This window comes from Bactrocera oleae, chromosome 6 (genome assembly GCF_042242935.1).
Source record: "Bactrocera oleae isolate idBacOlea1 chromosome 6, idBacOlea1, whole genome shotgun sequence".
NCBI classification, from domain to species: Eukaryota; Metazoa; Arthropoda; class Insecta; order Diptera; family Tephritidae; genus Bactrocera; species Bactrocera oleae.
Window position 1 is genome coordinate 68,025,152 of NC_091540.1, and position 11,407 is coordinate 68,036,558.

The 11,407-nt window shown below is 35.1% G+C and overlaps 2 protein-coding genes across 2 annotated transcripts; both read right to left on the minus strand.

Moving 5' to 3' along the window:
* Window positions 1-1,305: 1,305 nt before the first annotated feature.
* Window positions 1,306-1,791, minus strand: LOC106625848 (larval/pupal cuticle protein H1C-like). Its single transcript, XM_014245669.2, has one exon. The coding sequence runs from the start codon at window positions 1,789-1,791 to the stop codon at window positions 1,306-1,308; it is 486 nt and encodes a 161-aa protein (XP_014101144.2).
* A 7,995-nt stretch (window positions 1,792-9,786) lies between these two features.
* LOC138857814 (cuticle protein LPCP-23-like) lies at window positions 9,787-10,591 on the minus strand. Its single transcript, XM_070111645.1, has one exon. The coding sequence runs from the start codon at window positions 10,517-10,519 to the stop codon at window positions 9,902-9,904; it is 618 nt and encodes a 205-aa protein (XP_069967746.1). The 5' UTR covers window positions 10,520-10,591; the 3' UTR covers window positions 9,787-9,901.
* Window positions 10,592-11,407: the final 816 nt, after the last annotated feature.

The following is an 11,407-nucleotide window of genomic DNA, read 5'->3' on the forward strand; positions in this document are numbered from 1 at the left end:
ATGATTATCGCGGATTACACGCACAATTGGCCTGGCAGCCAAATATCTCTCTGTGTATGTATGTGCTCGTGTCAGTGAAATCTCCGCAGCGGCGTCACAAACAAAATGTCAAAATTCATCAACATCCTTAGCATTTCGCTGCAGGCGCACTTATCCTTGACACGCACACACACACGCAGGCAGATACCAAGTCGCAATCGTAATCAAATTTGCATTATTTACAAATTTAGTTGAGTTGCGATTTGTTGCATGTGAATATGGATATGCTTCTTAATAATTTTTTTTTGCTCGTCCTAAAAGCGGTTTTATCCTCAGGAGCATCCTTCATGTGACTGAGGCTGTTTGGAAGCCATTTTTGTGGCTGTGTAATTTAAACTCACTGGGATTATACTCCTTACGGAAGCCGGTTAATTTGCATGTTAAGAAATGTCTCCATTATTTTGATGTCAGTGTTGACTGCCAATGAGTCTTATTAAATTATGTGGAAAATTGAGTTAGACGCCAGTGTCAAGGGTACACAAACACAAGCGATTTTGGATTTTTAAATTATATATTTAAATTACATAACTGTTGTGAAGAATTGTGTTGTAATAATTGTGTGATAAAACATACAAGAAAGTTAACTTCATAAAATACTAGTCCTCTGGAGTCCAAAGATGCCTTGCAAAATCTTTATTTTGATTGTTAGTCAGTTTGTATGGCAGCTATATGGTCCGATATTGGTGATTCCGACAAATGAGGAGCTTCTTGAGAAGAAAAGGACGTGTACAAAATTTCAGACCGATATCTCTAAAAATGAGGCACAAGTTCGCTTTTATGAAGACAGACGGACATGTCTAAATTGGCGCAGCTCGTCACGCATATCAATTATATATAATTTATAGGATTTCCGACGTTTCCTTCTAGGTGTCACAGACTTTGTGGTAAACTTTGTGGAGAAGTATAAATATAAAATACTACAGCGAGTATCTGGTTAGGATGACAGAAGTTTTATTTATGACGAATCTTTCCGAAATACAAAAAAGTGGAAAATGTTATTCGTAATCGATGTGTTTGATCGAACTTTATTTTATAACACTCTAATTGGTAAATCCGCAGAGCAGTTTACGACAAAAAAGTTTTTTGCTTCGTATTGAAAAACGATATAAGGTTTCGAATTTCAAAATAGAATATGTGTATGAGCTGTTTAAGTACCAATGAAGTTCTACAAAGTCCAATAATATTAATATATTATAACAAAGTTACGAGTTTTATTAACAATAATGAAGTTAACACATCCAACAAATTACGTGCAACAATAACCGCTTAATAACCCCAGTGTGTGCCGAAACCATCGAAGGCAACATGAGCGACAGCAGCAGCTGGCGAGTAAGCAAAAGCTGGAGCAGCTGCTACATGTCCGTAAGGGGCTACTGGAGCAGCATGAGAGTACACAACTGGAGCAACCTTAGCGACGGGCGAGGGGATAGTTTTGGGGATCAACGGAGTAGCCACTGCAGGAGCAGCATAAGTAGTGACCCTCTTGGCGATAGCTGGTGTAAAGACCTTGTTGTTGATGCGTGTATCCGATTGACGTACGCTAGAGTAGGGAGTATCCACAGCCTTGGAATGATGGGAACCGGTGCCGACGAAGGAGCGCACGACATTTTGGTGGGTCGTAGTCACCGCATCCACAGAGGAATTGGCAATCCTGGCTACGGCAACGGGAGCTACCGCTACGTGGGAGAGTATGGCGTCAGCATTGACCACAGCGAGGAAGGCGACGAAGGTAAGTGCGAATTTAAAAGCCATTTCGGTATTTAATTTGTTTGAGGTAGACTGCTTGTGATGCGCTAAAACTGCAAGTGTCAACTGATGCTCTTTCTCTGAATACTATTTTATACGAATGCAACATATTTAGGCGCTGCCAGTAGTTAATTAGTTGCAATTGGATTTTATAATTTTTTTTTTTAATTTTTTACTTAACAATGAGTGAGTGTTTGCAAAATATTAGGCGAACTTGTTAATTGAACTGGCTGAGCTGTAAGAAATTCGCTTGTAAAAATTTGTCAACCGGTTTTCAAAACGATTTGTTAGTGGAAAGAGCGAAATAAAGGAATGAAAATAATATAGATCATGATTTAGCATATTCTCTCAGCGCGCTGCTACCAGTTTTATTTCGTTCAGTGATTGAATAACTTGACCTGAGACAGTGAAAATTATATTACAACAAGAATAACCATCAACTTCGGTTGCACCGAAAATATAATACCCTTCATAAATAAAAAAAAAAGGCCGGTACATATACTTGATTTTGATCCGCCCGTTTGTATGACAGTTAGATCATATAGTTGTCCGATCCGAACAATATATTCAGAAATTAAAGAATTTCCTTGGATAATAACATGCCAAATGTGTTGAAGATATCTTGTCAAGTGAAAAGGAACTTGATTTTGATGATTTTTCACTTTGTATTGCAGCTATATTGTATAGTGATCCGATATTGATGGTTCTGACAAATGAGAAGCTTCTTGGAGAAAAAACGAAATTCGAAAAATTTTAGATCGATATCTCAAAAGCTGAGGGACCAGTTGGGTACGAATGGACGAACAGACGGATATACAGACTTACAAGGATAAATCGACAAAGCTCGTCATGCTGATAATTTATGTATGGGTGTACATATTTTATAGGATTTCCGACGTTTCCTTCTGGGAGTTGCAAATTTCGGGGCAAACTCAATATACCCTGTTAAAGGTATACAAAAGTTAGGCTACGATTTATACAGCGTCATCCAACGTACTATGAACACTATTAGTGTGATAAATTAATACACTATATCAAAGGGAAATGTAGTCGTTTCAGAAAATTTATCCACTCATTCTGGCTGTTGTTTCATACGATTATTTTTGCAAAGCAGTCTACTAAATTAAGAACACTAGTGATATAAAAATAATTACAACCAGAGAACCTATTCTATACGAAATCAATTCATACAGTGCTGTTCAATAAAATAGTAGCTCCTCTTTTTTCAACTCAAAAATAGACATGAGCTCTTAGAAATAACTGAAATTGACTTTATTTAGTGTGATTCCAAAATGTTAGCGAAGGAGCTCAGTTATATATAATATGCCATATAAAAATATATTGATTTGGAATCAACAGAAAGGCAAACGTACTATTGCTATAAAACAGGAAAGGCAAACAAGGAATTGAATAAATAAAAATGTCTTCCATAACCAAGTCCAAGCTAATTTCATTTCTAGTTAAACAATTTTTCTTTTTTAATTTTAAGCAACTGGATTGAAAGAGAGAAAAGAATTCAAACCTAACCAAATCGAATATTGAAACAAAGACTCACACAAAAGCCACTTTGTGTTGTCCGAAATTAAAGCCTGGTATAGAGAGAGAGCATATTCAAATACCTCTTGCTCTAATGCCATCTAAAGTTATTTGTATGGAGCAGGCACAAAGTATTCTGTAACTCAGTAGTCAAACTTAGTAGAGCTCTTGGTTCAGAATTTTCCGGAAATAGTTGACTCTGCCGCTGGCTTAAGATGCGTTCAGATACAAGTCACAAAAGTAGGTTATTCATTTTAATTCTATAACTACAAAATTTTGAGTTCTCTAGCCTTGAACTTTTTATCAAAATATATTTCTTGCAAGAAATTTTCTCCGAGAAAAGATGTTATATTTATTCTAGGAGGCAAAGTGCGAAGCATAATTTACAATGTTCCGAATTACATCAATATAGCTTTATCGTTATATTGTATCTTTATTTTAAAAATATCTCTTGTTTTTGTCTGAGCTGTCGTCTTTGCAGTTTAGCCCTCTATTTGGCAAACTTATTTATGAACTTTTCATATTTTTTCTATTTTCTAAGCAGAATTTTCAGATTTTTATTCATTCATGGCTTTTTTCGGACACTCTATGCTTTTAAACGAGATTCTTTAACTACTTATAATTGTTCACGAAATATAATGTAATTTTTAATAGCTTTGAAAAGAACTCTTTTTTCTTCATTATGAACTACATTGCTTAGACGAATAACTTTGCTGAAGATCTTCTCAGAAAAAGCCGAGTCGCAAAGCCATCAGCTATTTCAGGCGATAATATAGTTCCAACAAGTTCACTGTGGAATTCAAAATTGATTTCGTTTGATTATTGAGATAAAGTCAATTTGAGGCCCTTAAGCTAATAATCAGGACTATTTCGTGGAACTTTGAAGAAACGACTTTATGAATTTAATTTTAGAATATTTGTGTTTTAATAAAAAATATTCCGTTTCTCACGTTAGCTATATATATCAGATCAATAAATTTGCTTTGTTTTTTTTTAATGCATTACTACTCATTTGCCTCTATGAACCCCTTGAGAATGTTAATCTTTATCACTTTTCCCTTTCTTCAAATATTTCAGAATTAAGGTATCTTCAGTGGCGGAAATATTTTCACAAAACAATAACAGTAATAACACTCAAGCCCCAACACTCAGCACATCGTCACCAACAAACAAAGATTTCAAAGTCAAACCACGCGAGTGAAATTAATAACAATTTGCCAAAAAATATGCATCCAAAGAAACTTTCAACAAGAAAACAAATAAATTTGTTGTATGTGTACGCTTAGGTGTCTGGAAAAAAAACATTTTTAAATATTCCAAGTGAAATGAAGAGCTTAAAAAAACGTGAATAATAGAAATTAAATGCCGGACAGATACTCATTCAGGCAGATAACAACTCAATTCAATTTGTTAGCATATTTTTGGGCGCGTTGCCCACGCCACAACAATTGTCAGGCATACGGTGCAGCGCAGCACAGTTCGTGACAGTGGAACGAAACGGCAAAGTTTTTCAATACTCATAAATATTCATCATCGCTTACGAGCAGTTGTCGAGTATGAAGCAAAAGTGTATCGAAGGAATACAAGTAAGTAAATGGAAAATGCATAAATAAAGTGATGGAAAAAGTAAAAATGTAGTTGTTAGAGGGTGTGAGTTCGAAAAGTTTGCTGATAGAAATTTGTGATAGAAGAGAAAGTTTTTACTTTTATTATTTCTTATGCGCTCGTTATTTAGGTGAAAACAAAAACAGAGTTGACACTTGAATGATTGCGGTGAAATATGGAGTGTTTACATATTTTTTTCCATGCGTACTTTCGTGGAATGTGGATAGACAAGTGTATCAAAAAAGTCTCAAGAAAACTGCAAATATATATGATATTAGATTTTAGGACAAATAGTTTCGTTCTAGGCAATTTTCTGAAACTCTTATTGTATTAATGTGACAACCCATGAGAGTTAAAAAAAAACCGTCAGGTGGATTTTCAATACAGTCCGCCCTGAACTTATATTGGCTCAATTACTGTCACCTCAGAAGTTAAGCTAACTGGAGAATACTTTTTAAGAGTCACAACAACATCTGCACTCCATTTCGGTTTAATCAGAAGCAATCCGTGGCTTATGTTTTCTGCGTATACTGAAAATGCTTGAAAAAAAGCTACTTCAAACTATAAGTCTTGCTGAGTGAGGTCTTGAATTACTTATTTATTTTCTATGAAATAGTTAGCCATACTGCTCATTTTGTAATTTAGTACTTCATTTTTATAAGTCTCAGGTTTTCGTATTGGCTCCAAAATGTATGCTAAATTTTCTGCCTTTTTTTTTTAGTATAGAATTTTTTTACTACAGTGAAGGGTAGGGAAAAACTTATTGTTTTCCAGAATCTGATATAAAATTTAATGAAATTAGTAAAAAAAAACTGCTTCGGAATATGCCTTGAACTTTAATGACTAAGAACTTTAGCTGATGATTGGAGGCATAATTTGTTTTTGTTTTTATTCACCGTTGAGTAAACAGCTTACACGGCTATTCTCAGAGTTTCTACCTAGTGTTTTGACATTATCTAAATTATTTTTCATTTACTGCAGTTGTGAGCATTACATCCAACATCCTAATGGTAAAATAAGTTTTTACAGCCATGTTTGAGGATCATCTGTTGGTCTCTTCTTGAACGAAGCATGTTTCCCCATAAATTTCGAAAAGCAATCGAATTTCAAAAATCAAAAAGAGTACACTTTACGTTTGCATACACGTTCTCTCTTAGTTCGACTTCAACTCGGTAACTTTGTTGCCATACATTTTTTGGCAAGAGAAAAAAGTTCAATAATATTGAGCAGACAAACGAACGAAGGTGGTTAGTGCATACATACAGATATACATACGCACATAAATATTTTCAAATAAAAAATTTTGCGAATTTACCTTATTATCATTTCCACTGGTACTTAGCAACAATCCATTTGAGCTATAATTAGATCACTTTAATTATCACCGCAATAGACCGAGTGGCATTGCTTGCATGAAGCACTTCAATGAACAAGAACCGGTTAATATTTTTTCCTTACCTGACCTCAGTTAAGTGCGAATTCACAACCAAACGAGCAAACAAAGCTTAACACCCACTCAAACAAATATAGGTATGTAACATAGATATACCATATAACGAACATTCGAGCGAATAAAATATTTTCTCACATATACATACATATATATTTTTATTTCATGTTTGTACAAATATTTATGCAATATTAGCCTATTTTTAGCTCCAATATTCTTCAAATATAAGATAGCAACAACGCGCCATAATTAAGTTATCAATTGTATAATCAAATGAAAGTAAAATATAAAATTCAAAACTCTGTTGTCGAACGAATTACTTGAAATCAAATAAAAATTGTTAAAAAAAAATTAACCGATTCGCTGAGTGATTGAAATGGGCGGCAGCACTTAACGCACAATTTGCCAAGCCGATTAGCAGACACACAAATTTAGTGCATTTGTTGGACTAGCCAGTTCATGTGCTACAATCAATGTTTTGATAAATATTTGAGTACGCTGGCAAACACCCCCCAGGAAAACATGACGATTTCTCGTCAATTTTAAATTAATATAATTATTTCGCAGCAGTCATATGACCATTTGGTAGAACTGGCTAGTGATATCCTTAATCCCTTTTGTTTTGATACCAATATTGTAATAACAATTTTTGCAAATAGTTGGCAACCCTTTTGAAAAATAATTGCAATGGAAAGAATTCAGCCTTTACTACAGTTCGTTATTCGTACTTCAAATAAATCTGTAAAGTATTAGATAATATATTGTAGTCGTCTATCAAAACATCATCGACACTTCATGAAAATTCTCCCAAAGGTCTCTGGCGAACTTTAAAGTAGACTCATAATTGGAGGACCTAATCGGATCGCAAATTTACACATGAATTTCGAAGAAACTGTGATATACGAGTATGATCATGTTAGCCTCTGCCTGTGTTTTTCAAAGTACTCAAGAAGACTTTCTTCAGCGGCGATTATGATAAACTCTTTAAAACCCACATGTCATAATATCATGCGATGCTTTTACTAAGATGAAATGGTACTCCAAAGATGTTAAGTTCTTGCAGAAGTCACTGTAACCTCAGTGGTTCAAGGTTTGTACATGTAGTCCCTTTGCTGTTAAACTTATAAGCCGCAAAGTTGGTGCATCTTATGATGTAAGATTGGAATGTAAAATTACTGTTTTTCAAGAACTTAGAGATAATTTGTTATTGTATTATAGATAGAGAAAAGCTATATAAGAAATATGGATCATATCATATTTTACTCGTGAAAAAAATTTCCAGATTACTTATGAACTGAAATTGAGTTGATACTATTATTTTTCAGTACATTTCAGAATAAAATTAAAAATAGTTTCGCCAAAAGTGATACAGAAATAAAGAGCAATACTTGTTGTTGTTCTTTTCTCTCAGATTATGGAGACATGTATATTACGATTTAAAGTAATAATATGATAACCCACCCTATTATTGGGTTAGAAGAACGGGCGTGTTTCGATTTTTTTTTTTAGGAAGGTTTTGGATACCCATCGGTACTTGAGCCAAACCCGTGACATCTAAGTGTTCTTATCACAAAACCGTGCAATATTCGTTGAGAGATCTTGCAGACATATGATCATGAGCTGCTTTTCTAATATCTTACAATTTCTTATTTTGGAAAAATTTCCTACAAGATACAAATTTGCCAAATTTTTTAGCTACGTGTACATATGATAACCATGCAAAATAAGCTAATCAAAACACCCACCATTTATGAAGGTCAACCCCTACTATCACTGTCAGTGCAAACACATTCATACCCGCATGAATAAGCACATATTATCTCTAGAGGTAAAATCAACCATACAAGTATATTTCCATTTCAACATTGCCCTCCACAGCTAACTGTGCCCTCATCACCATCACACCAACTACCTTAACCTTTCCATCGGCAAATCCACGCATGACAGCACAGTTTTTGTTTTTGTTCACCTGCCCAACAGCCGAACTACACATGCGCCACATTAGCGTGTACTTAAAATGCCATTTGATATGATTCGTAGATTTTAATTCGCTTTGACGCGCATTTGCTCCATATTCATTGAGTGTTTCTTTCACTCCACTTTTTTGCTGCTGTCCACCTTTTTTTCTACGGTGAAATAACCTTTTACAGTGCGTTTATTGTATTTAAAATTTTTGCTGTGTGCTTTGGTGTTTACCGTGACGTGCTTGACTTATGCTCAATTATAATGGAGTGGCGTGGCTAATGTTATTTGTATTATTATCGCAAAAAATGAAATAAACAAGAATGAATGAAAAAACCGTTAAGCCGCAATGTTTTATGCTGCAAATAATTCATTTTGTATTAATATATCTTATTTCAATTTGTGGTCACCATTGTTTTCATTATTTAATAGCTTAATTTTATTTATTTTTTTTTTTTGTATGAGAAATGATACTTGTTTGATAGCGACCCACTAGGAAAATGTTTGCATAAATGTTGGAAGTGCAAAGGGCTCTGTAAAATCTTCGGAATTGCAATCCAAAACGGGAAAATAATATAATTGCACAGATTATACGGCCAAGCATGGAAGGTTCAACAAGTATAGTAAAGGTATTGGTCTAATTTTTAGAGAGAGATAGTTATTGGGGGTGTTTCCTACAAGATACAAGGTGAGATCAAGTGGAGTATATTCGTAAAAACTGCCACAGCTAAATTGTTTATAGTAATATACACTTCTTAGTCTCATTCCTTTAGATATCAAGTTCCGTAAGCTTGGTTTTTACTGGTACTGGCCACAAAATCTTAAATTCGAAGAATATAAGAAGGCTATGTAATCACAACGACAAATTAGATATTCGCATTAACTTCTAACGGAATGTCCAAGTAATGGATGATTTCAACGAGAGTAGCCCATAGAAAACTAAATTGGATTTTACCCGATTAAGATCAATTAATTTTGGAGATCCAGCTTTTTTAAACTAGTAAGCTCTACTTTGAAGAGATTTCTAAGACAAAAATACATTTGGATCCAAAGAGTTTGGAAACTAACAACGTCTTAAGGCCAAGTTGGTAGCCAAAAGTATTTTGATGGATGTGCAGATCCTCAATCAAAGTGGTATCTAACAATGCTCTCAAAGCTAAGTGTTATTAGACCCATATCTGAGACATTTCTGAGGAAACTTCTTTTCTCTAAGCAATAACAATTATCATCTGTACATAATCGTATCCTCTTCTCTTCGAAAGTCGCTGAGCTGGATTGCTACAGTGAAGTCCAGCTCTGTGACCTTCGAAGACAACAGGATACGGTTATTTAAGGAGAAGTTATTTTGCCAACCAAACCAGGACTGCATCTCCTGAAACACTTCTTCAGCCATGTATCAAATACCATAACGGTTATTCCTTCCGTTCCTTTCAATTATCATAAGTTGATTATATTTGCATAACAATACATTTTTATTCAAAAAAATTTTTTAACAACCAAAAAACAACAATTATATTAAGAAGATAATAACTTTTTCAAACTCAAAAAGTGTTTGGAAATTATTCACCAACCCCAGTGGGTACCGAAACCATCGAAACTCATGTGCGAAGCAGTCTCAGCTGGAGAGTAGTGGATTGCTACAGGAGCGGCTTGGTGGTAAACCGGAGCTGGAGCAGCATAGCTGACAGCTTTAGCAACAGGCACTTCGTGATGATATACTGGAGCTGGAGCTGAGTAAGTGACGGTCTTCGCAACAGCTGGAGCAGCAACAAGAGCATGGGGTTGAGCGGGAGCATAGATAGACTTGGCAACAACGGGTGTAGCGTGTGTGTACAAACCGGCAGCGGGTGCTGGAGCCGCGTAGGTCACAGTCTTAGTAACTGGTGCGGCATGAGCGTAGACAGCAGCTGGAGCTGGGGCAGCGTAAACAGTCTTGGTGACGACGGGTTGGTAGACATTATTGCTGACGCGTGTGTCCGACTTGTGTACGCTGGAGTAAGGAGTCTCGATGGTTTTCGAATATTGCGAGACGGTACCATCGAAGTTGCGCACCACATTCTGGTGGCTGGAGGCGACGGCATCCACGGCGGGATTGGCGACATGAGCGTAGGTGATCGGTTGCAGGATACCAGCGCTGGCGACGGCCAAAAGTGCGGAGAGTATGATGAATTTGAAAGCCATTTCTGTAGATTTTACTTTTAGCGAATTAAATAAAGTAAAATATTGAAGTTTTTGCTGTTTACAATTGTTTGATCGTTTATAGACTGATACTGATTTCGGCAAAATGTGTTGTTTTTATATGATCGCGGTGTCACGAATTAGCGAGAGCACGGCCTAGTTTGCAGCAGTAAATAAAAATCATTGCAAATTTTATGCCTTCCGTTTACTTCGGCTTTGAGTGGCACGCATTTCGCTTTGGATTTGTTTTCTTTTTTAACGGTTTTTCGAAAATCAGTGCGTGCAGGCCTATAATCACATTGACATGACCCTGCCTTTTTTACCCTTTACACTAACGAACCATTGTATTATAAAATTAATTGTTATTTTTATAATTAACCAAGTGTTAGATAATTTTTGTTGTAAAATACATTTTTCCATTTGATGTAAGTCTCAATATTGGATACGGATGTGTATTCCACACATAAAAACAATGAGGGTCAAACATTTTGAGTTTACGCCTCCACAGTTAAAAGAATTTATGATATCGTAAAGAAGTCAAAAGAGTTTAAAAATTCTTAAACTTGAAATAACTCTGTGACTATATCCTTACGATACTGCGAGGTAACATTATACTTGTAGAGCCTACAACACCTGATCCCACTATCAGCCTGAAAAGTCATTATTTTTCTTAAAATCTTTTTTTTAATTCATCATTTAAGTATCGTACAAGCGATACTATACTTAATTTCCAGATATACCTAGTCCATTATTGTAATTTTTTTTTAAAAGGACCTCATCTCTTTAATCTGAAGAAGCTTGATTAAAAGTTTCTTAATATAAAGACATATGAAGTAATATTGTTAGTTAAATAACATATTGAAGTCAAACTTTACCTAGACGATGCTAAAT